This window comes from Triturus cristatus, chromosome 5_2 (assembly GCF_964204655.1).
Source record: "Triturus cristatus chromosome 5_2, aTriCri1.1, whole genome shotgun sequence".
Classification (NCBI taxonomy): domain Eukaryota; kingdom Metazoa; phylum Chordata; class Amphibia; order Caudata; family Salamandridae; genus Triturus; species Triturus cristatus.
This window is the reverse complement of record NC_140588.1, coordinates 409,147,719-409,173,899: the sequence shown is the minus strand read 5'-3', so window position 1 is coordinate 409,173,899 and position 26,181 is coordinate 409,147,719. Positions and strand designations below refer to the sequence as shown.

Here is a 26,181-nt window from a genome sequence, read left to right as displayed (position 1 = left end):
AATCTTTTCTGGCCTTCTCGGCTCTTGTTTCTTCACTTTAACAGAGCCAGCTTTACAACCTAAGAAAGTTCAACACTTATTGATCATTCTTTCGACCAAAGAACAGACTTCTAGTCTGTCCTCTGATGATAGAGTCTACATGTCTTTTTGTTCTACTTCTCAGTATCCTCTTGCTGTCCCTCTGTCCCTTAGTCAGGCCCTTTTCTTACAATACTCCCAAATATTGGCATTCACCCCCTTTTGCAGTTTCCCCTTTCCCCAGTCTCTATCTTTCCCATTTAAAAGTGCTCTTCCCTCGGCTGCTTTTCCTGGCACTTTCAGCACCCTTAATGTGCTCTTTCTGTCCTGTGCTTTTGATAAAGTGCGTCCACACTTCGCCATAAGATGTTGACCAGTGATGCCCTTCTCAGTAGGCACTGCTCTGGATTGATGTGGTTTTGGGATGTTTGTTGTGTTTTAGAGACCAGAGCCTGTGGTGACGAGAACGAGCAGTGATGATGCGGATGAGGAGGTCTTTGAATTGACATCAGCGAACGTAGCAGGCTTTGCAGTAAGTACCAACAATGATGAACTCTGTCGGGGGCAGAAAGTGCTTCTAAATTTCCTCTAGGGATTTTTTTTTTTTTTACCAGAAAGTACATTTACAGAATTTGGAACTTTCCCTATGGATTTGTATAAATGTAATTACAATATTGATGAAATGCGTCTGGCAAGAAAGAGTAATCTTTCCGTCTCCCAATCATCGAACTGAAAAGAGTCTGGCTTGTATTGCTTTACGCTAGCCTCTTAAGGGAGGACCTTAGACTGCTTCTCTTTGTTCAGTGTCTAGACCTGCCCCCTAGTGGATGTTTATATTTGGTCAGTGCCAGACTTGAGTGTGAAGTCATCAGGGTGGTTTGTGAATTCCTTAAAAGGTCATTTATAAACTGACTGTTCCATTTTCTTACATTTCCCTAAAACTGTTGTCCAGCTTAGTGTGGCACTGCCAGGATTTAGCCTGTATGGCACAGGGTGCAGAATAGCACAGCCCTGTTGAAAGCAGAGCTTACCCAACTCATGGACTCATCAGCCAGACGTGAGGGCGCTGATGAAGGCAATGTAGGTAGCTTCATTAAACAGCTCCACAGCTCATATAAAACTTTTGAAGCATAAGTGTGTCGTCATTGTCACACCTTCCCGCATCTGCACTTCTTCTCCCGTCTTCCAGATGTTTCTCCTTAGCTCATTGCCAGAGGTTAACTGAGGGGTGGGTTCTGAGTAAGAGTCTACAGGATTCTGATGAAAATAAGTTTTGACAGTGTTCTAGAGAATCTAATTGGCTGCTCAAATCCGCCATTCTGATTCATGGGGCTGGCGAGCCGGATTTACTACACAGCCATGTAGCAATAGCAGCTCAGTCCTCTAGAATACGTTGACGACAAAACAGTGTTACCCGGGGTGTTCATGAGAAACAGATATGAATCTGTTTATAGGTGTGTCTTCTTTTATATAAATGAAGGCGAAGCCTCAGACACCAACGTTGGTATCAACCTTCATCTCACCCGCCCAGCAGTGTGTTGACTGGCAGATAAGATCATCGCATTCATCGAGAGTAATGGGTGGTCATTGTGAACCCACTTATTAATTCTGTCAGTGGTCTATAGATAGTATTAAAAATCCCATGCAGTAAAGAATATCCTCTATAATTTATTCCGAGATATTTTACTGTGGGATATTAAAAACTGACTATACGGGGCTGTAGCGCCCTAATCCCTTTAGTCAAAAATGTGTTGCCTGTTTTCCTGTTCCAATGTTGAAAATCCTAAATAGAGATTGCTGTTTGGGAACAGAGGAGAGAGGCTGAGGTGACTGAGACGTTTTCACAAGTATTACTTTCTGTCTTTGTTAATCAGAACCTTCTTTTTTCAATATTTTTTTTTTAATGGATAAAAACTACATTATAGGCCATATTGTCATAAATCATCAGGGACCTATTACCAAACTTAATTTAGCAGTATTTTTACTAGTACTACAATAAAACTACTTATCTACTACAAAATGCTATTTGCAAACTTTCTCTGCTTCCACCTATAATATATTTTATATGTAGTGATCTCCCTCCAACTGCGGAGGTCGCCACACACCTACACCTACATTTAAGTAGTAAATGTAAGGAGGGACATGGAGTGGTAACTGTAAGTGGGAAATACTTAGTACTAAATGGGAAGGTTTTAGGTAGAGGGATAAGAGCGATCTAGAGTTGGAGTTAGGGGGAACATGCACACACCCACAACAGAGTAAATTCTTAGCTATTCACAAACTTCTCTTCTAAAATTGCAACAGTCGAAAAAAGCTCAAAATTATATTAAATGTATTTCCAGCTCAGACCTGAAGTCCAGCATCCAGCACCTCACATGGCCAACCACTGGTACTGCAACACTCTTCAATAGAAAATAATGGAGGAAGGGACTTAAAATAACACCCGATAGGAAGTAATGTTAAATGACATTACTTATTTTTATTTCTTCTATGTGTGTGAGTGTATAGTGTGTATATATGTGTGTCTATATATATGTATGTGTGTATATAGATATGTATTTATTTAAAAAAGTGTTTTACAATCAAAATATGTATAACTAAAGAATATACATTTTATTTTAAAATTATTTGATGATCTTTTTAATATAAAAATAAATGTAACATTTAAAAAAAATCATTCTATACATAACACATAATAATTTTCACCATATAATAAAAATAAATATAAACACATTTAGGTGTTTTAAAATCTTTAAAAATATTTTTAATTCAACATATTTAAGTTAATTACGTATTTAGTTTTAAATTAACTTAATTGTGCTGTAGCGTTTTGTTCTACATTTAAAATAAATAAATTAACTTAATTTACATTCATATTTAACCTAACAATATTTTCAGTTAAAAAAAATTCAGTTTAATGTATTTTTTAAGTTTTACAATATACTTTCGCACGGAAGATCTCTGCCCAGTGGTGGACTTATGCACCTATGTTTGAAAATTTACTAGTAGTAACTTTACGCTTGTAAATTAAATAATGCGTAAGTCTGCACTTTGTAGTGAATTTACACTTGTAAATGGTGACTAGCCAAAAGTAGCTTAATTACTACAAAGTGTAAGAGTAAACGTATGTATGTCGGTGTACTCACATGAACGTTTACCTTTGTGAATAGCCCACTCAAGCTCTGCTATTATGATTATTTTGATTAAATGTTAATTGGGGCAGTGTTTTGACTATTTTTTCACAGTTCTCTGTAGTTTCCCAAATATATTATCGCTACCAACATTTAGTATCCTAACCAACACGGAAGACAATGTTCTATGGATGGTATCCTAAATATTCTGTGGAAATCTTTTTTAAAAATCTACTTGTCATGTAAAACAGTCTAATTGTCCCAATGGTTTGGACTGCAGCAAGCGTCTGATGATGCCATCCTTCTGATTTTACCAGATTCTGAATATGAAACGACTTTATAATTTGGCTCTGTGTAGGCCAGTATTTTTATGATGTAGATTGTGGTAGGGCTCCAGGTACATCTGCACTTACAGTATTCCTGAGCAGAGCTCTAAATATATGCCAGCATTCTAATTATGCCATGGTTTTCTCTCTTACCTTAATTTCTATGAATTGCTCTGGCAAAGGGAACATGTTTAAATGTGTTTTCAAAATGCTACTTTCAATACATCAAGAGTATTGCTCCAGGAGAGGGGTCACGGTCTGACTTTTACAGTTAAGCACATTGTGTAATCTTGAGCGTTCACCTTATTGCACTTGCTTGCCAAATTCACCAGCTTTTTCCTAGAGCGTTTTCAGTAACTGACCATTTATACCTTACAAATACATGGACTCTGCATTCTTGAATCCTTTAAAATGTGTCATGTACCAACCATATTTTATTGTGTCACTCCTTAGAAATGTTATTTAGAGTTGTCTTAAAATATTGCACAATACGTTAAAACGTGTGGTAACCTTTTCATTGTTTTCCAAGTTGCCAGTAGTTTTGAATACATTCTATTGTGACAGTGAACTCTCACTTCTCTTGCTTACATCCCTTTCGAGACAGTGCCTAAGGTGTGTTCGTATATCTGAAGTTTTCATACAGCCTGATGGGCACCCGTGATTTCAGCTATCAATGTCAATAGATGGGTATTGATTGGCCCTGACACAACTATAGAGTTTTCAAGAGAAACTGATTTGTTGATTGGAAAACCGAAAGTAACACGTCACCATTCTTTACAGAAAGAGTTTGTCCTGTGATGCAAAGTTCACATAGACTTGGCAAGGGCCCAAGTGACCCTCCTGAGAATTCTCACATCCTCAGTGTGATTTTGGCGAGAGGAGGTCAACCCAGGCGGCCAGCTGTGAGCAGAGAAAACGTGCATGACAGAGTAGCTCCACCCATAATGCCCAAACCCGTACTTATAGAGTACACTCAGACCAGCCGTGTGTATAGGATTGTAAGTCGTTGGGTCCTGCTTTGCTTTATGATGATTTACCCTCTTCGATCGGGGGCTCATCCTCTTCCATGGAGAGTACCCCGAGACACTGAGTGACACATTGAACATATGCTCAGGGCTTTAAGTGGGTCGGGTCTCACCGGGTCGGAGCACCGGCAGTTTTTTTTAAGGCGGGCACGAAACGGGTCTCTATCGGATTCGGTTTTGTGCCCTGGCACAGGCGGTCCGTTTTTTTGAGAGTTGTAGGGGAAGGGAAATCCTTTAAAGAGAGTCATTTTCTCTCTGGAGTTCTCTTCTCTTTTTGAAACTCAGGTGCAGCAACATTATCGTGGTGTCACCAGGGCTTTATGTGGAAGATTTTTCAATATTATATACAAGCCACAGTTGCTGCTTATTTATCTTATGCCACTAACAACCATTGACAAAGCCAATAGGTATGATGTTACTTGTTGTATCATATATCTGGATGCAATGACAGAAATTGCTTAATACTAGTCGGGCGGCACACTATGCTAAGCACAGATTTTTAGCCTGCATGTTTGTAAGCCGCGCCCTTAATTACATTGGCCACGCCCCCTCGAGAGACCCCCCTTGTATCATCCCATTTTAAAGCCCTGCATATGCTGTTACAGTTAAAGCATTGATGGTTTCATGTTTTTAATTGTGATTTTGTTTCTGTTCCAGTTAATTTCTCAGTTCTTATCAAAATGTGCAGTCAAAGATGTTGACACATCCATGCATGAATCATAACAGTAATTGAAATGTCATAAAATATGTTAGCTGCTCACATTGCCGCATTAATTACGGAGGACTAACACCTTGTGCTGCTAGAATTAGATGTAACGAACAAAGTTCAGATAGGCATCAACTTGGTAGTACAATTTGAGAATAAATGAAACACCATTCAAGAGATAATGGAGACTTAAAAGTATGGAATTCCAATACCCCAACTAACAAAAGGGTGGCTTGGAACAAAATACTGAATAACAAAGGAATATGGTGGATTAATAAATTAGATAGCTTGGTACCTAGGAGCAACAGCCACCGTCCAACAAAGAACAGTTGGTTGCGCCTTTGTTAAAAGGGCATGTGTCCATTCATCGCTGAGGGGAGGGGCCTGTATGTCTTTTTGTGTAGTATACTGCCATTGAAATGCCTTCATTCAGCAGATGTGAAATCAGTTGATTGTCCCGCCACTAGGTGGTGCAGTACCCACATTTTGGTAAGGGGAGAAAGCCTACGGTTTAGAAGCAACAGAGGGAGCAGCAAGGTAATGTTAGCCTGAATTCATCTATCTGTACCGTACAGCACTAAATTGGATTTTCTTTTGGCTGCACTATATCAAGAGAAAAATAAAGTAATAAATACTGTGTGCGTGTATAATCATAATACATATACATTTACTATACGTGTTTTTCTTCAAGATTGTGCTTTTGCCTACTTTGTACTAAGCTTTTGAAGACTTATGCAGCAAAAGGGGTCGGTCTTGTATTAACAGCAGTGTGTCTGTGGATGGAGCATAGAAAATGTTTCACTCTCTATCAGCTATAAAGTACAGGTTATTGGTGAATATTTAGAACAGTATCAGGCAAGATCGAAAGCCATTATTTTATCTAAACTTAATCCTGTGACATTATCAATACCTCCTACTTGAAAAAAATGAAATGGGGTGTCTCTGCTTTGAAACCCACAAAGATGCCTACTTATCTGCCAACATGTACTCGTGTAGTAAGTATAACTTAACTGAGGTGTTCCAGAGGAATTTAGATTTTTGCCTGCCGGACATAATCTTTAAATTAAGAATGATGATGGGCAGTTTTGAAAAAAAATTAAAACTTCAATAGCATTGTTTAAACCAAGGCCTCGTCCCCAACCACACAAAAGGGGTGGTTTCTCAGCAAAGCTGACTATGGGATCTTTAGGTGTGCAAGATAAGAAAGCGTATGCCTTTAGCAGGTTTGGTTGCATTGCTGGGAAGTGGGCTTCGATCCCTGAAAGAAGGGTGCAGGTGTTCATGATTTCATTGGCGTGATTTGCATATTATGAGCCAGCTCAGCAGGGCAGTGAGGGCCTTCACACAGAACTAAAATGTACGTGCTGGGTATGCATGGCTACAGAGCATGCGTGAGGACACTTGTGTGTGGGGGAGGGGGAGGACGGGAGGATTTATAGGGGCAGATTTACAAGCCCCTTGCGCCTCATTTACGCCGCCGTTGCGTCACTTTTGTGACGCAGCGGTGGCGCGGGGTACTTACAACGTGACGCATCTGGGAGATGCGTCACGTTGTAAAGCCCTGCGCCACATGTAGGCGTTCCTGCGCAGGGGGGCGTTCCGGCGCAGGAACGCCTCCTAAAAGTGGCTGAGTGAAATCTACAAGATTTAACTCAGTCACTTTTAGGCCCATGCTGCGTCAAAACCCTGCGCCTGCCTGAAGCAGGCGTAAGGATTGACGCAGCATTAATAAGCTAGGGTCCCCCAGATCATTGCTGGAGCTGCGTCACGCTTGAGACGCAACTCCAGCAATGCGCCACTTTTGCGGCACAGATGCGTCACGCATCTGTGCCGTTTTTGCCCCATGGTGTGCCGCATTGTAAATGCGGCGCATCCATGGTGGCGGAGCTGTAGCGCACAATAACTGGCGCATCCCTGCTGATATACAGGGATGCGCCAGTTATTGTAAATATGCCCCATTAGGTTTGCCAGAGTGATCGGTTGGCCAAGGAAGGCTATGGAGGAAACTACCGTCCTGGGGCAGGAAATTATTCCTGGAGGGGATTTTGAGTTTCTTCCTGGATTGCTCCAGAAAAGTGTAAAATCGAAATGTTCGTACTGAAGATCAGATGATGTATGACAGTAAAATTATACACACAGGGGCAGATTTACAAACCCCTTGCGCCTCTTTTGCGCCGCCGTTGCGTCAATTTTGTGACGCAGCAGTGGCGCAAAACCAGCGCCAGGCTGCGGGGTATTTACAACGTGACGCATCTGGGAGATGCGTCACGTTGTAAAGCCCTGCGCCAGAAGTAGGCGTTCCTGTGCAGGGAGGGGGGACGTTCCATCGCAGGAACGCCTCCTTAAAAGTGGCTGAGTGAAATCTACAAGATTTCACTCAGTCATTTTTGAGCCCATGCTGCGTCAAAACCCTGCGCCTGTTTGAAGCAGGCGTAAGGATTGACGCAGCATTGTAACGATAGGGCACCCCAGAGCCTTGCTGGAGCTGCGTTGCGCTTGCGACGCAACTCCAGCAATGCGCCGCCTTTACGGCACAGATGCATCACGCATCTGTCCGTTTTTGCCCCGTGGTGCGCCGCATTGTAAATGCGGCGCATCCATGGTGGCGGAGCCGTGACGCACAATAACTGGCGCATCCCTGCTGATATGCAGGGATGCGCCAGTTATTGTAAATCGGCCCCACAGTATCCTGTCTACCTATACCGAAAGACACAGGGGCTGTATCACTGTGAACTTGATTCTTTGTGAAATCTACAGAATTTAAGTATTACCCTGAGTGGATAAAAGCAAAACTACGAGTCCCGGAGACGCCTTACCCGCCTAATCAATGCTGTTGCAGATCTGCTTTCAGGCTCTACATTCCTTATATTTTTGTACTTTCTTGAAAGCTTGCATGTTTGTTCATTTGGGAGAAACACAACAAAGCGGAAGTCGATGATTGCGAAAAAAACAAAAACTGAACACATCTTAAATATGTCGTATCGTGGTTGCGTAACGAGGTGCGAATCAGTAATGTGAACAAGCATCTCTTTGTTGTGCTCGAAATGATGCAATGTTTGGGGTTTTGGACACACTGTGCATACACTTCCAACACTCTGTTTTGGGTAGGACCTTGCAAAATGTCAGCTTTTCCCGCAAAGTGCTGCCAAGTTAACACACTGAGCACTGGTTGAAGGTTCTTACCTATGTGACTTAATGCTCAAATTTACAGTAAAGCATACTTTTTGAAAACTTGTTCTAGCGTATTGTGGAGGAAGCACTTTACAAAATGACTGTCGACGCTATGTTAAAGTGCTCAAAATGGGCGGGCAGTTTGTGATTGGCCTGAAAAGTACACTTTTGTTTATGGTCGCTGCCTTCCCAGAGGGCGCCCCAGTAGCTTCAAGTTGAGCTCCGAGGTTCCCACACCTAACCGTACATTTACTGTTGTGGAAATTACATGTGAAATAGTGGCGAATAGACCTTCAAGCAGCTGTCGCCAGCCTTATAAACGTTGCATTTTATTTATTATTACTTTTTTTAGAAATGTTTAATTTGTAAAATGTAAAGGGCTTTTTATTAAACAACGTGAACGGGGATAGGCTCGGATGAAAATGCATGATGTAAAACAGACTGCTTGTATGCCTTAAGGCAGTGAAGAGTAATCAAACCCGTACTTCTTGTATGCACGTCATGACGAGACTCGTCTCATATTTGGCGGTCTCAAGCTGCAAAGAATAAATAGTGTGTGGTGGAACAGCTGGGATTTATAATAGCCTGACTTCAGAGAACTACTGCTTCCTACCGCTGGGTGTCGCTCTGCTCCAGAAAACAAATGGTGCTGGTGAAATCGAATATGCATTCCAGCGTGAGCTAAGATTAGGAGCATGTATTTTAGGGACCCGGTACCTTCATAAATTAAGTGTAAGAAAACATAATCCAAGTGCTGAACTACGTGTATCTGTAGCACAGAGCTTGTTTATAACACAAATCAATCTGGGGGGGAAAACGTTGACAGTAGAACCCAGGGCTTTCGCTAGGCCTAAGAACATGGGAAACGTGTCCCAATGTTGTTTATGTTACTTCAGGCTTGTTATTGGAAACCCAATTGACATATTTTTACGATGGTATGCAATAGGGCGTGATTAAAGTCATCTTTGACGTGTAACACCTGCCTTGCCTGTTTGGTAGCACCCACCCCTTTTATGTGGAAAGATATTGAGTGGTTGATTTGGGGCAGTTGTAATCTGCCATAACCAAAACTAAATAAAACATGAAAACTGAAATAACTTGAAAAAATACACAGTCTAAAAACAAGCATGAGGGAGGGGGGAGCAGGCACTTTGAAAACGCCACGCTGCCACAACATTGAAAGCGTGACAATAGAAACTGTAGTTGTGTCAACACTTGCCAATCGTGTGGTTTGAAATTGAAACTGGAAACTATTAAATCTGGTCGCAGTTGGAGTGCGGTCTGCAAAAAGGCACAGCCCGTACAAACACTGCTTGTGTCTCTGAGGCAATGAGGGCTAGCACGCTTCTGCCAAACACGCAGTGACTGTTTTCGCTTGCATTGTGTGTTGTGCCTTTTTACTGTGACGACCGGGCGGACCCATGAGGGGAGTGGGGGTTATGTGGTGTGTTGTGTGTACGTGGTCTGCCCGTGTTGCCTAGACTGCCCCAGATGCGTGTCCTAGAAAATTCTCTGTCACTGTCTCCTAGGGACCTCGCAAGAAAATAGTCCTCGGAACAGAATTCAGGGAGAGTTTCAATATTTTGCGTCCAGACGTCACGTGGTGGACAGGCGTAGAAGAGCTCTCTGTTTGAACAGAAAAGGAGGAATGCGGCCACCTGATGCGCATTTAAAAGGAGCGCCCTTTCTGCCTCGCAGCAACGGGGCTCTTTGCCTAAAGCAAACAGCCGGCTGACCCCTGGTCTGCACGTGGGGAGTACGCTGCCGGGGCTTTCCCAGTGATTCAGCACTTTGCTTCTATTCACGAGGCCCGCGGTCCGCGGCAGACATTTTGCACAACTGCCTCCTTTGTGCTGGGACAGGAAAACGTGCAGCGCATGAATGGCACGGAACCCATTCATCAGGAGGGCCGCACTGGAGGCGCCCCATCCGGGCGAGCCAGCCGCGGACGCGCAGGCCCGGACCGCGAGAAGCCCTGCTCTGTCCTCGCGAGCCACATGCCAATTTCACGCCGGCTTTTGTCAACTGCGACGTTGCTTGGCTGCCGTTTTCCAATTAAAACCATTTTTATAGGGATGTCAAAGAGTTGTCGGCAAATTGGTGCATTGCATCTAAAGATCACTTTAGATCTTAATAGATGGTCAAAACCTAAGAAGATGTGGCCTACCGGCTAGAGCTGCCACGCTTCTTGGGATCTAGTTTCAGCTTTGGCTCAACATCCCGTGATTTTGGGCAAATCACTTAATCCCTCTAAGCTCAAAAATGTGTATTTAATCTGCCTTTCCTGTAAAGTGCTTAAATGCCCTCAGGGCTAGTTTGTGCAATATAAAACGGCAAGAAAAAAAAAAAAACCCAGCTTTGCCGTGGGATTGACTGTACTCTTCCAGGGATTTTTAGAGAAACTTCTTTGCTAATTGGTCATTTAAAAACACTCTGGGAAGTTAACATTGCACAGAACTGTAATTGGATACTTAAACAATTTTCACATGGGGCATTGGGAATCCCCAAACATCAGCATAATATTTTCTCGAAAAATGCCCAAATTTCACTCCACCAAATGCTTTGCAGATATGTGCAGACTTGAATATTCCCTGGCAGGCGTAGATACATTAACTAAAGCAGATTTTTATGCCATCTGCTGTATAAAAATGGGCCTGACAAGGTGTGGTTTGCCTTGAAAGTTTGGGAACTGCATGCTGGGCTGGCAGCCCTCGATATTGTGAACAGGTCCAGCACCGGGGCTGGGATTGCACAGCGCCTGGTCAGAACGCGCATTCAAAAGCTTTTCTAAGAGGGTGCTGTGTGCCTGTCTAGAGCATAGTCAGGCTGTAGCTGGGCTGCTCCAGATAACACTGACCTACGATTTACCATCTACCTCTCAATACTTGGAAGACCAAAGAATCAACACAAGAAGCGGGCCTCCAACTGACCGCGGCTGGACTGTCAGGATGCTGTCTTGTAATAGCAGTGGACCAAGAATGGTGTCATTACTTCCATATTCAGTAATTTACCCACCTATGTGTTCAGCTCAGTGACAAGCAGCAACTTCAGAAATCTGTCTGTAACCTATATGTCACTCATGCCTTAACTGTTCATGTTCCGTGAGAGAGGGAAGCTTGCTTTGGTACTGCCATACTTTCCCTGTTCTGTGAGGCAGTAAAGCTTGCTCTGCTGCTGCCCGATTTGTAACTTTTCTGTGATGGGGAAGGTTTGTGCTGATGCTGCCGATGAGGTACCTGCCCTCTGAAGTTGGGACGCTTGCACTGTTTCTGCCTAAGGTGCACCTGCTCTGGGTAGATGGATGTTTCCAATGCTGCTGCCTTATCTTGTGAAAATGCCAAGGAAATTTTGGTTGCACTTGCACAACATGCCCAGGCCGGTCAGAAGCTTTTGTGGGACCCACAGCAAGCACTGGTTGTGGAGCCCTGACCCAGGGACTCCTGTTTTAATCACAGCTGCCCAGCTTGACCAAACTATGTGGCTCTGACTTCTACAGACTGCCTCCATTTCTTTGATCTTCACTTTTGGGAGCACCTTGTAATAATCCAGCTCAGGATGTGCACTGTACAAAAAACTCTCTCATATATGCTATAATAGACCCTAATGTTGCTTCATCAGTAATAACAAGGCCTTATATAGGTGGCAACAGACAACTGTCTTGCCTTTTGGTTCATCCTACCCTCACTTCCAGCGCCAGTATCTGTGTGCCTAACAACATTTAATTTGTTAATTTATGCTCCAATAAAAATGCCATTAGGGCAGAAGGGTACAGAGCATGATACCCATCCAGGATTGGAACTGTACATTGTCTAATCAGGAAACCCAGTTCCCATCCTGGCTTCCAAGCGTGAGCAAACAGTGGGACCCTAGGTATTTATTTTTCTTCCGGTGCCTTCTTTTCAGTGATCATCACATCTGGGGCACGTTCAAATAATTCACTTGTACAACAATCTGTCTTGTGTTGGTTTAATAGGCCCTATGTTTTCCATAGGAAAAACGAGACAACTGATTTCCCTCTTGAGCCATTAATAAACCTGTAAAGGCGGAAAGGACGTGGTCACTAATTCTTATAAAGGCCACTCAGTGCAGTGATATCATCTAAGGTGCTAAAGTGAATGTAGGACATGAAGTTACTTGTTGAGGGGAATGAAACCCTACTAAAAAAGCGGCCACAATTCTTGTCAGGGTGAAGTCAAAAGCAAATCTCCAAAATAAACTATTCTAAACCCTCTGGAAGCTTGGCACAAAGCAGACATGCTAAACTTATAGCCAATGTGTAAAGCATTAATGCAGTACTTCAAACAGTAATAAAGTGAAAACGCAACAAAACAATCCCACACCACTTTAGAAAAGTAGAGTAAAATGTAATAAATAATTTGAGACCAAAATGACAAAAATTCAATCAGTAGAACTGGATGTATGCAATTTTAAGGATTTAAGTGAAAACCAATTGTGGTTATCTGGTCGCTTTGGACTGTCTCAAAGTCACAAGTTCAGACCGCCTGAGCTGGTGCAGGGGCTGGATACAGGGACCCAGTTAGGCCCGCTGGGCAAATTACCTTAAATCCTGGTTGCAGAACATTGCAAGATCCAGCCCTGAGGGTGCGTCACACTGCTACGGTTCCCAGGAGTTGCGAATTGCGATGCGGAATCCTGTGTCAATGATGCATAGCACACAAGCAGTTCTGAGAAGCTATGGGGCTGCGATGTGAAAGTCCTACGTTGAGGAGGTTTTGCACAGCGGTGGTTCTAAGGTGCTGTGGAGCCCTGCATTGGGGATGCGTTGCACACCTGAGGTAAAAATAATAAGCTGTGAGGAGTTGCATCACACTCCGTCGGTTCTGGTCAATTCCACAGCTGGGCTGGCACCGCAGGCCCATTTGCACACAGCATGATAGGCTGCCCCAAAAGGGGCAGAGATTTAGGGGCTGATTTAGAGTTTGGCGGATGGGTTACTCCATCACAAACGTGACAGATATCACGTCCGCCTTATTACCCTCTGCTGCTCTGCTTCTTGCTCATGGTCTGGTGCACACAGGGACAGCGCACCCAAAAGCATGCATCAATTTTGTAGTGTTCAGGCCTATCACAGTTTTCATTATGTTACCATAATTCTGAGCTGTGCTCCTGAGTTGGTTCTATTTATGCCTGTAGTGTCTTCTCGTATCTCTCTAGTCTAGTCTCTCTTGTTTCCTTTTATTTTTCTTCCATCCAGTGGCATTTTTAATAGTTAATTGTCTTTTGACCCTTCTCCCCTCACACCCTCACATTGCGGACTCACCCTTTCAAGGCCTTCCCTGAGGAGCACAATCACTGGCAATCACGACATGCTCCTATTCCAGCACGACAGGCAGCTCAGAGGCACTGGGCTCTGCTGGTGCCACTGCCAAGCAGTCACTTCCTCAGCTCATGCATTCGGTCTTCGGGCCTTGAAGTCTTAGCCCAAATAAATATTTATGGAATTGTCAAATTAAAAGTATAGAAGCCTGGTGAGAAAAGGGCTGTATAGAGCCTTGGCCAGACGGCTTACTTAGAAGTGTTGATACAATCTGATTAAAAATAATGCAGTGCACCGGGTCTATCCCATCACCAGTACATGGCCTACTGTGAAAAGAAACGCGTATATTTCCACTACAGCCCCACTGTCTACTTAGCCAAACCTTCTGGTCTTTCAGAGGCACCCCATCTGGACCAGCTTCACCCATGCCCATCATGCACTCTGCGCAGGAAGAGAAAGAAAGATATAATGTGTCCTGAATGTACCTACCCCTGCGGCAGGAAATCAGGCTTCCCAGGTATAACCCAGGCAGCGGCAGGCACTCCACATATAGGGCCTTGCCTGTAGGGATACCGAATGCTACAGGACGACCACAATCCCAATAAACAGACCCTGTACCCATGCTGGTGGGTGGCAGCAAGTGGGGGCCTTTTAAACATTCACCAAAATGCCTCCTGCCCTGGAACGTTTTCAAAACACAATGGGGGTGTCAAGACCCCCAAACTAATTGCATCTCCAACAGTGAGCTGTCCTGGGGTGACTGTACTCCCAAAGGACACTTCAGAGAGCAGGGCATGATTGGCAGGCCCATCTCCACAGGTAGAGGGAGCTAATCCAGCTGGTGTTGACTACCCAGCCTTGGTCGTTTGTTCTGTGCCCACTGTCCAACCTAATTAAAATCTCTGTAGCTCTTTGTCACTTTAGATTTGATTAATTTGAAAGGAACAAAGGCATTTAGCGCTATTTACAGATTTCAGTTTTCTTTGCGCACAGCACAAAATGTGTTTTCTTTGCACACAGCACAAAATGTATTTTTTTACAAGACACTTAAAGGTCAGAGTCATAGAGGGAGAGATCTTGGGGAACACTCAGCCTAACACAGTCGGCCTCAGCTTGTATTTTCACGTATGTCATTTAATATTAGGACTAAACATGTTTTCACACACACACAATGTTTGCACAGAAGTCACATGAAGATAGCGTGTTTTGCCCAGGATCACACAAGTTGATATGGTAAGGGAACCAGGTTAAGAAGCGTGGTAATTCGGTGCCACAGCTGACAGTGTAATCACTGGACAACGTCTAGTAGCTGAAATCAAAATCATGACCTCCTTCTCCGTGCATTCCCTCACTTCGCCCCTCCAGCGGCGCCCCTCCTGTCTCCATAGCCCCTTTTCACTTTTATTCAATTTCTTTTATAGCGCTACTCATTTGGTGGTAGTGGGACTTAGTTGTGTTGTGGGGGGGGCTTCTTGTACTTTGCAAGGGGCTCTATCAGGTTTTGTTATGTCCCTGAACATAATTGAATAGATGGTGCAAATGTAGGCTAGGATGGATTTAGAAAAGAAAAGACGATAGGATAGGATAGGATAGGAAAGGAGTGGCTCAATTTTGGATAGAATAGGATAGGAAAGAATTGGTTCACTTTTGGATAGGATAGATAAGGATAAGGATAGGAAAGGATTTGCTTAATTTTGGATAGGATAGGATAGAATATGATAGGGTAGATTAAATTTAGAATAGAATAGTTTAGGAGAGATTAGGAACTGGCAAGTGGAAAAACAGCATATAACAGGACAGGCTAGAATACAGTATGAGAGGATAGCAACGATTAGGAAAGGACTGCTGGAAAGGTTCTGGTAGGACAGGACAGGATCGGATAAGATGGAGGATAATATGATAAGATCAGGTAGGATGCAATAGGTTAAGATATTTTAGGACAGTTTCCACAGGCTAGGTAAGGGTAGGGAAGGAAAGGACAGTATGAACACTTACTTAGTGCAATTTTCAACAATGTTTTCTCTTGGCAGTGGCCTGTTAGAGCCTGGTATGACTGGAGAGAAGAGAGAAATTAGATTAACCGAATCTTCAGTTTATATTTAAAAGTAGCCAACTGGTTAAGCTGTGTGAATCAGAAGTAAGTTTATCCCATAGTTTGTCTCATAAGGAGCTAAGGTGCCTTCCCTTCATGGTCATAGTTGTAATGAATGTTGCGCAACCACATGTTTTTTACCAGCGCTAAGGAGTCTTCTAGATTGGTGGGTCCTAAACATGTCATATCATTCTTTTGCCGCAGAGTCTTGTTGTTGGACCTGGCTCTTTTTGCAGGGTCATCCCTAAACGTTTTGCCTTCCTCCTATATTTTTTCTGACCTGTTGTTGGCTGTTTTATGACTCTGGGCACCTTACCACTGCTGATCAGTGCTAAGGTGCATATGCTTTCCCTATGGTAAAATGTATACATTGATTGGTGTCCATGTTTGGCTTATTTGGTTTACTATCAGCCCCTAGTAAAGTGCACCAGGGGTGCCAGGGCTTGTAAATACAAATGCTGCTGGTGGGCTTGCAGCACTGGTTGTGCCACCCACAGAAGCGGCCTAGTAAAATGTGTCTAGGGTCTGCCACTGCAGAACCTGCGCGCGGTCTGGTACTGTCGCGCTGATTGCGCAAGTGCACCTACTTGCCAGTCCCCAAACCTTCACTTAACTACATATTAGTCACCCCTCTGGTAGGCCCAAGGGCAGGGTGCATTGTAGGTATAAGGTAGGACATGCCCTGATGTGTGTGGCATGTCCTAATAGTGAATTACAGCCATTTTCGTTTTTCACTATTGAAGGCTACCTGCTCTCCATAGGCCAGAATGGGCTGCTGGAATTACTACACGCTGTAATCCCAGTGGACTCAGAGAGCATGGTAGAAAGTCAAGTTTAGTATGCCTGAACTCAGTATAATAAAATACTTCTTTTAGTAAAATTTATTTTAATATCCTGTGTTTGTAAATACTACTTTTAGAAAGTTAGTATTTACTGACCTGGCCATTTCAGTCCGCCTCTGCTGTGTGTGTGTGTTCTGCCTAGTAACAGTAAGAAGCAGGGCTGGGGAATTCCAGGAGACAAGCTGGCTGCCAGGTGGTGGGTAGAGAGATTACACCAGGATGGGTGGGAGGAGTGCACCCTGACTCTTGAATAGACCTGTGCTCTGCCACCACAAAGCCGGCGCCGCCCCCTGTGGAGCGGCTGATGTCTCTGCCCTGCTGCTGAAAGGAACAAGCCGAGTCACCACAACAAAGTGCTCCAGAACTGGACTGAGCCAGGCCCAGGCCCCCGACAAAGAACAAAAGAATTGTGCTATAAAAGAAGGATCCCTGCTCCTAAGAAATCAGATCCTGTTTATGCCAAGAAGAAACTCTGCCTGAAGAGAAGGACCTGGGAAAGCTGCATGGAGGACTACTGTCTCTGACCTGTGAGACTGGCCTGTGGTGGGTGCCTTGCTGCAAGAAGGAGAGGAGGAAAAGACTTGAGAAGAAAAGACTTTTGAATCAACTTGTAAAGGCTTGCTGGTGAACTTGCCCCCTGAACTGCGCCCCAGGAACAGTGGGCGCTACCTTTCCCCAAGAAGAAGAGAAGCTGCTGGAGGCGATCCTGTGACGCTGACCCCTGAGGACCTGTGTGACCCTCCTCTGAGCACCGCGACATCTGCCACCGGGGCTACTGCGAGCACCGCAAAGACCTGTCTACCTGGTCCAAGCACCGCAAGCATCTGCCCCCCGAGCCGTAGCTCGCACCGCAAAGAAGAGACTGGTTAGGCTCTGAGCGCCGAGCCTCTTCGACCCCCCTGGCTGTGGAAGCCCCTGCAAGGACCTACGACGCACTGTGTGTCCTCCCCGTGAAGCCGCCAGCGCGACGTGCTGAAGAAATTGCCCCCGAGCTGCCCCTCCTGCTTCTGACCTCTGGTGCATGTCCGGAAGCCTAGACGTGCCCCACGAAGCCCCACCATCCTCTGATCTCCAGGGACAGCAACGCGACGTGTGACACCCCTCACCGACTTCTGGAGCCGCCAGGACCTTTGCCCTTCAAGAAATGTCAGGTACTGTGTGCAGCACGCTTCTGTACGACCCGTCCGTTGCTTTGTTCGGACCGTACTGGCACTTTAGACCCGCTACGCTGTTCACGCGTGAAGCGTGAGCTTCGGCAACCCTCATAGCGGCCGTACGAAGCGATCCGGAAAGGTACGAGTCGTCCCCCATTGAAAGTATAGTGCGTTGCTCACACGAGAAGCGTCGTGAGGTTTGGGAAGAGGCGTACCGAACGTGTACGACACGTATCTACGAGGGTACGGTCCGTACGGTTCACGTCCCGAGTACGCGTGCTCACGCGAGAAGCGTGAGAAACGGCAAGAGACGTCCAAAACTTAGTACGAAGCGTACCGAAGGCGCTACGAAGCGCACAGAACCCCAAAGAAGCTTGTTTTGAATAGAAAAGTGCCATTTTAAGAACTGTGGACTGCCTAAAAGCATTTAAAGTAACTTATTTAAGTGAAAGAACTGTATTTTGACATCCTGCTTGAAGAAAGTTTTTATATAAAGAACTTTATTTTGATATAAATACAGCCTTGTGTCTTTGTGTGGTGGGGCGGTGATTATTGTGTGAGATATCTTGAACGCTTAACCTAATGCCCTCTGGAAATCTAGCCTGACTGCTCGCGCCACGTTACCTAGAGGGTGAGCAGGGGTTATTTTTAAAGAGGTAATCCAACGCCCTGACTTAGAGGAAAGGGTCCCTGCTTGTCGCAAGTGCATACCTGCGCCACCCAGAGACCCCGGATTCTAACACTTGTCTACCCTTGAAGATAATTCACATGTTTTGAACTGCATTCTGGCTTCTACTGGAAGCCTGTGCACAGCCAGTCTAGGCTCTGTAAGGTGGTCTCATTTCTTCGGAGCAACAATAAGTCAGATGCCCATACTCTGCACTGCTGGACTTAGGCAAATGTATGTTTAGTGATACCCGGGTAATCGAGCAATAACAGAGTCACTGGAAGAATTGCCAACAGATGCTACAAGGACAGACCTCAAGTTATGGGAACTGTGTGAAAACCTTTCCTAACATGTAAGAGATAAAACATACGTTTTCATTATGGCATCTTCTTGCACACTAAGCGAGAGAGTATCTTTTAAATATCAGTCTATTCTTTTCATTTAGGATTTGAAGATGGTTTCTTTAAATAGAACTAAATAAGTAGTCCCTGGATGATAGTCCATGGCCTGGCCTTAGTCCCAATAAGAACAATCTCTGGAACCAGCGTTAGGTCATTAGGGCAGGGCCAATAGGGAATGCCGGTTCCATTCTGAGTTCGGCACATTTACTATTATCTGAATGGTGTCTGCATACATTTGAAAAAACAGAATCTGGCTCGGATTATGTCCATCAGAGACTTTAAATGAATATTGAAGAGACAAGGAGAGAGCAGTTACCCTTGATTAACCCTGCTGGAGAGCTTGCCTGATGAAGTATGTATGTTACTCTGTTTTGACTTATCGGCTCCTTTGAGATAAGAATAAAATGAACCATTGAAGAGTAATAACAGATATCAACCGATGCCAATAAAGAGTATTTTAAAAAGTTATGCCTGACCCGCATATGATCCCTGTTCCCCCTAATGATGTAACTGGAAATAGAACCCTGAGGCGTTGGGCGCTCCCTTGTAAACTATGGAGTTGGTCATTGCCATTGATTGCTGGAACAGACCTTTTGCTCCAACCTTCTAATGTTTGTCTTTCTGTGTCTACTTGTTTAATTTAGAGCATTCTACCCTCAGTGGGAGGATTGTTCTAATAGCCTTATAGCCCTTCTTCCTGGTTAAAGGCACTCTCAGTCTTTATAGGCCCTTGCCTGCGGGTTCAGCCTATAACCCATTTCAAAGATCTTTTATACCCAGAATGGCTCTCTATTACTATAAGGCCACTCCTGGAACATTTTGAGTGCTAAATGAGCACAGCGTTGGTCTCCCGCTCCTTTTGAGGTATTCTATCCTCCAGCCATCTCTGATCTTCCCTACACACTGCTCGTTCAAGAGATTGCAGCGACGAACACAACGCGCTCTGCAATAAAGTGCGTCAGAGGCTGGACCGTGGGAAGAGTGTTGAGTGTGCCCACTCATTTCCTATCCTAAAACTGGCCAGTGTGCCTGCTTCCACCTCAGCTCCCTCCAACAGCTGAGCGGAGCATGGAAATAGGCCCCCATCAGTGACCCCACAGGGAAAATGGCTGGTTGGGCAATCCAGCCTGGACTGAGGGTGTCGCTCTAGTTCTGTGATACCGTGGGTTAATTGTAAGGGCGGCGGAAGGGAGGTCGGGATGAACTTGTTTGTAAGAGGCAGCAACCCACGTGGCCCTTGGCAGATTTGCACACCTTAGGGGTACGGCGTATAAGAGATCATGGATAAGTCATGTATAGAGCAAGGCAATATGGGATGTGTTTGGGTGCGGCCTCAGTGCTCTTCCAGTGATCCCAGGTTATCAGTAAGAGGCAGGCAATGTCCGGGCAGTCTGGTGGTCAACGGGCAGCGGCCTGGGGCAGTATGGCAGCACACCACAGAAACAGGCTGTACCATGTGGCTTATGTGTGGGGGTGGAGGAAGAGTCCATCAGAAATGAATCAATTTACTGGAAATAATCACTATGGCATTCTGCAAAGACATATAGGACAGATGGCACTCTTTTTGCCTTGGTATTTGCAGAAGGGGTACCTCGGGCCTACCAGCCCTTTATGGCATGGTTAAGTTACCTTTGCCATGATGGCACCAGAGTGCTAACTACACCAATATGTGATCATAAAAAAGGGCAAGGGTGAAAGTTATGGATTTCTACCTGAGCCATGAGCTTTCCGAAATATTGATTTAGCTCCAACTCCACTTCCTAGAAAGCAGACTTGATTAACCTTCAAGGAATAAAAATAAAAATAAAAAACAGGCGGAGTGTTCAGTTGTGTTCCCGCAAGGCATGTGTGCCCGCCCTGGGAGTCAACTTAAAGCTGATAGGGTGTGTATATCAGTCGAGTCGCCGGGCATGATTTACTCTCCAAGTGACTAAAGCAGTTGGCGTATACATTTTCAGAGTAAGTTTTCCAGACCTTGACATCATCAGACAATCCGTTTCTTGTGACCTGATGAGCTCAGTTCACAGAAGAAAACATCCGGCCTTTGCCAGGGGGCGGACTTCAGAGAATGCCACTGGGGGAGGCGCCGGCATATCTCTGCCACTCTGAGAACGCGGCCTTGGGTGCCAGTGCGACAGCCGACCAGGTGGCCCACTTGCTGCCGCAGGCGGGTGGCAGCCTGTGAGCTGCCTGGTGTTTATTCCTCATGACAAATACAAATAGCTTGGCACTCCCCACACGAAAGGGCTTCCCACTGTTGAAAGGACTACTTTTGCGTTTCACGCGGCCTCGACCCAGCCTCACCCTCAGTGGAACAGGAAACTACTTTCTGCGTCACAAGCATGTAGCAATGTGACCCAAAAGTAAGGCTTGCACAGGACTCCATGTCACCAAGGGTTTAATATTTCCAGAGCTGGCATCTGCTTTTAGGAATCATTGCGTTCAGGTCTTAGTTCACTAGGATCAACTATAGTGATGTAGAACTACAATTCCCAAAATACATCAGGTTGTTAAATAAGTGTCCAGATTTCCAGCCTGGCGACCTTGGTGTCAGGGAGTCTGGTACTAACCTTGCTCACAATGCAGAATTAGCTCCCATCTCTCTATATGTCGGGTTCTGGTTCAAACATAGCTCCTAGAAGCACCGTTGGACAAGTAGTGTTCACTGGCTCATTCTGTCGTTTCCCCCAGTGCTCCTCCACTGAGAAAGGGACAGTGTACGCAATACAAGATTTCAAGAAACAACTGCAACTTGCTGGCTATCGAAATCACTGGTTTAACACAGAGCGGGTGCAAAAGCAAACGTGTCTCCTGAACACAGCACAATGGTGTCTCTGTGCCTTCAGGGCCGTTTCGGGAGAGAGCAGTCAGGGTTGCTTGCCCCGGGTCCTGCTCTTTTCAGGGTCCTGCGCAGGCACTCTTAAATACTTTTATATAACACATGCAGGCATAGCAGGCAGGGTATAGCTATGATGAGCCAGGTAACATCAGTAGCTACACACAATGGGGGAGTGATTCAATGAAGGAATTCCGAGGCTGGAATCATTCAAATGAATTTCAAACAAACAAATGCCTCAGAAACCATAAATTAGATTTGCTTTTTACCACGAGTCCTTTTAATTACCTCTGGGCTTAAACTTCTTTTCTTTCTTTTTCTGTATACTTTTTACATTCAAGGTTCCTATCACCAAATATCTTTGAACATACCCTCAGTATTTACAATATTCACATCACTTACATATACTGAAACATTAACAACACGAAGACACTTTTTTCATGAACAAACATCAGTAGCCACCAGGTGGCGCCGTATACTGGAGCGGCCTCAAAAACTGTCCCTGGAGGTGACTTTTCTTGTGTACCAGGTGCTCCTGCACTGTGCACTTTACTGACCCATACTTACCCACGCTTCTGACAGACCTGTTTGCCTTCCGTAATATGAAGTATAAAGCGGTGTGACGTGCGGCTTTCAGGGTTGAAAGCCTCCTTTCTACGAAGAATGAATAAAAGATTCAGTTTGAGAACTTTCTTTGATAACGTTTTCTGTGTTGAATTTAGTTTGACACGTGGTATAAGTTAACCAGACTGACCTGTGATTTTTCAAGTTAAGTTACATTGGTAGAAGAGACTCAACCCAAAAATGTAAGCCTCTCAAGGCAGGTATAATATTGGAGACATGTTTTCTTTTCTCCAAACTTTTTCAACCTTGCATGTGCGCTGTACTGTATAGCATACATATAAACTTGGAATAGTATTAAACTATGTCGGAGCGTAGTATTTTGTACCGTAAGGGTACACTTACAGTGCAAATTCGAAGCAACACATCACACATACATCCAGCGGCATCACTAGGGTCAGTGTCACCCATTGCGGTAATTAATGGTGACGTGCGGTCCGCACCCCCCTCAACCCTCTAGTGATGCCACTGATAAAAGAGATTACCCTTCAGAAGCCGTTTATCACGCAGAAACCTGTGAATTATTCAACGAATCCTGACTTGCGAGACAAATGCGTGCGCCCAAGAGGAGGCGTGTGCGAGCGCGTTCACGAGCTGCTTTATTCCCCTGTAGTTTGCCGGTGGTCATCGCCCCAAAACAAAGTGCTATCTGATACTTCATTTGTACGCCTTTATCTGCACACTGGGCCGCTTTCAGCAAGCACACGTTGTTGGGGGGGGGGGGGGGGGAGGGGGGGGCTGTAAAGTTGCAAAGAATAAAGACCTCCCGGATTGTCTTTTATTACTGCAATATAAATATAGCCCACTGAGTATCAAATTCCGCCGTTTTATCAACACCTGCGGGTCACAGTGAAGAATTTTTTATTTGTTCCGAAGGATTTGTACGAAGTGAGAGACGGATTCTGTCAGGTACCTTAGGGACGAATGAGCCCCTCGCTCTGCCCCTACCACCGCAGTCCCCTGTACCCCTACCTTCGTCTCCCCTGTGACCCTACCTTCGCACTCCCTTGTGCCCTGACCTCTGCCCCCCCCTGTACCCTGCCTCCGCACTCCCTACCTCCACATTTTCCTTGTGTCCCACGGTGTCATCCCATGTGATGGTGTCACCCGGTGCGGTCCGCACCCTCCGCACCCCCCTAGTGACGCCACTGCATATATCCTTGCACTGTAGTGCAACAATGTGTGCAGAGCACAAGGCAGCTCAAAGTGCACCTGTGCAAGGAGAGGGAGAAACAGCACCATATCTTAATAGACATTGCGCTCTCTTCTTCTCACCTTTTGACGCAGCACAGCAACTGTGGTTGCTGCTCTGATCTGTGCTGCATCAGATCTTAGCCCCATGACCTAGAACAATGATTGATGTTCGAATGGAGTGGTTGCTGCGGTGCAGTGCACTAAAATATTCCATCACAAGTCGTGAATGTGGTTCATTTGCGTCGTTTCTTCTATTTTCAAACCTCCGCAGCTTCCACCCTGAAAGAAAAGCATATAGCGCCACTTATCAAACTCTGCGTGCTGTGGGAGAGGAAGAGAAGCCGCTGCGGCACAGTACATGCCCGTCACTATTTCTTCCTAGTTGGACACCTTATGACACTCTGGTGCAGAATTAGGCCCAGCATGTTGCAAGTGGAGATGCAGTACATCTTTCTGATGGTCACGTGGTCAAAAACATATACTGTTACTGTTATCCATTCGGTACAACTCTTGATGCGTGTTTCATGTAAAAGCAGCGCATGTCAATAGAAATCAGGATTGGACATTGCTCTGGCCATGGCACACCGACCGTGACCTCAATGCAGAATTTATCCCCAAACATATTGCAGAAACGGCTGGTGCAGCATTTGATAACGGAAGCTATGTATGATTTTCAGTAAGCTGGCAGCTTTGAGCAGCTCGGCAGGTCCCTGTATGGTGTTTCTTATGATCACAAACCACGTAGTTGTATTGGGGTGTCCATTCTGAGAGATTTTGTGTAAAGTTTATGATCCTGAGCAGAAAAGGGTTGGAGGGAGAAGTGAGGGAGAGATCTGCTGGGATGGACTTTGTTAATATCATCCCATATGTGATTGTCATTGTCAGATGTCAGGAAGGAGGTCAGCGCATGTGGCTTGTTGGGACCTGCAGTGATGGAGTCAGAGTGACAAGCAGTATAGGAAAAGGATTATGCAGCCTGTAGGAGCTACAATCGACTGCCCGGACTCTGAGTGTTGTGGTATTGATATTAGTGTCGGACAAGAGGATCATTTATTCTGTTGAATTGTAACTGCATGTATGTAGCACTTACTACCCTTGATGAGGCTTCAAAGCACTTCATGTACTCACAGTACCATTTCCTACTCGTATAAAATTCCATATAGAGTGCGGAAAAGTAAGTTATAGTCCCTGGTGGAAATCGAGAATTGCGTCTATTTGAGATCGCGATAGTTCTTAATTTATCATAATAAACGAAAAAGTCATCATTGTACGAATGACTTTCAAAAGCACGTAAGAGTGTCCGTAGAAGAAGTTCTTTTGAGCCTCGTCGCCAGCCGTAGCCCTCTGTTGATCGCAGGTCAGTAGTAGGGCGCTGTTCCCAGACCTGCGTCGCCGTATGTTATGGGAACGTTCGTGCTCTGAGAAGGATCTGGTACTCAGCACTGGCGCTCTGGGGACTTTTACATCACTTTGACATTCACGTGGCAACGTGCATTAAATCACCCAAGCGGGATCCCGGCGGCAAGGCGCCATTGCATTTACCAAATTTACAACCAGTGTGAGTAGTCAGGCTGCCCGAAAGCACTCCTAATCCCCTGGACACGTCATACTGTAATGCCTCGATTATTTACCGTTAATCTCATTACTCTCATTTATTGTTCCCCACCCGAGCCCTTAACCAATCACAGTGGGAGTCTATCTGACGAGGCTGGCGCTCAGCGGCACCCCTTTTAAAGCCTAAATGTAGCATCTTGCTTTTCATAAGCCCCTCCCACAGCTGAGCAGTGCCTGCACAGTCTTTGATTGGTTACAAAGACTCCAAATGAACGGAGGGCGGGTCGTGGACATTTGGGCAGCAAAGGGTGAGTTGGAGCAATTAGATCACCAGTAAGAATCATCATTTTTTTATCATAATCTTAGTCATCCCATCCCATACATAATCATAGCTGTATATTAATATAATATTATTATCGATCTTCTATCCAAAGCACTTTAAATAGATCATATTGTATACATAATTAATAATACTCAATCGAAGCTGATATTTATTTTACTGACCTACGGGGGTGGAGGAGGGGTGGGGGGGCAGAGTGGGCTTTGCCAGGATGCAAAATTTAAGTTATATGACAGCTCTCGACAGGAAGTGCTCAGCTCACTGACCCATCCTACCAGCATATACTTGCCATGTGCTAGCTAGCCAATTTATGTTTAATTAAATCACCAGAAAGTCAGAACATACGTGATTTACCGAAACTGATCTAAGTAGACTTTAAGAGGTCAAGATAACCTGCTGGACTTTGGAGCCAAACCCCGGTGCATGAGGTTCATGAGGTTAACCCACCTCTGAGCAGTAATGCATGCTAGAAGTAGAACAACACCCAGGGGCCTACATTGCAAATGTGCAACACAGCTCTTTGAAGCCATGGCCCAGGAAGTCGACATGGCTCTGGTGGAATGACCCTAAATTCTCATTGGGTGTGCTAGACCAGACACATTGTAAGCCAGTGTAAGATGGCAGATTGAAGTCGCCTACTCAGAATCTCCCTGAAAAGCATAGCACGTACCCTGAAATTTGCAAGAAGTGTGCCACGGTGCATGATGTCCACTGTTTGGAAAAGGAATATGTGGCAATAGTTGTCTAAATCCAAAGTGAGCAGGTATCCATCAGCATCTCTTCCTATAAGGCTGGATCAAGAAAAATGCAGATGGCCCTATTTGC

General features: G+C 44.9%; 1 protein-coding gene across 7 annotated transcripts in view; it reads left to right on the top strand.

Annotated features, from left to right (window-relative positions):
• COBL (cordon-bleu WH2 repeat protein) overlaps positions 1-26,181 on the top strand; it is a 961,684-nt gene that overhangs the window by 543,230 nt on the left and 392,273 nt on the right. For 5 of the 7 annotated variants that reach the window (XM_085607311.1, XM_085607310.1, XM_085607309.1 and 2 more), the window contains one exon: positions 461-550. The exons of the other annotated variants lie outside the window; for them this stretch is intronic. In XM_085607311.1, the coding sequence (XP_085463437.1) occupies positions 461-550 (90 nt within the window). The remainder of the gene's footprint in view (positions 1-460; positions 551-26,181) is intronic. 7 annotated transcript variants of the gene reach the window in all.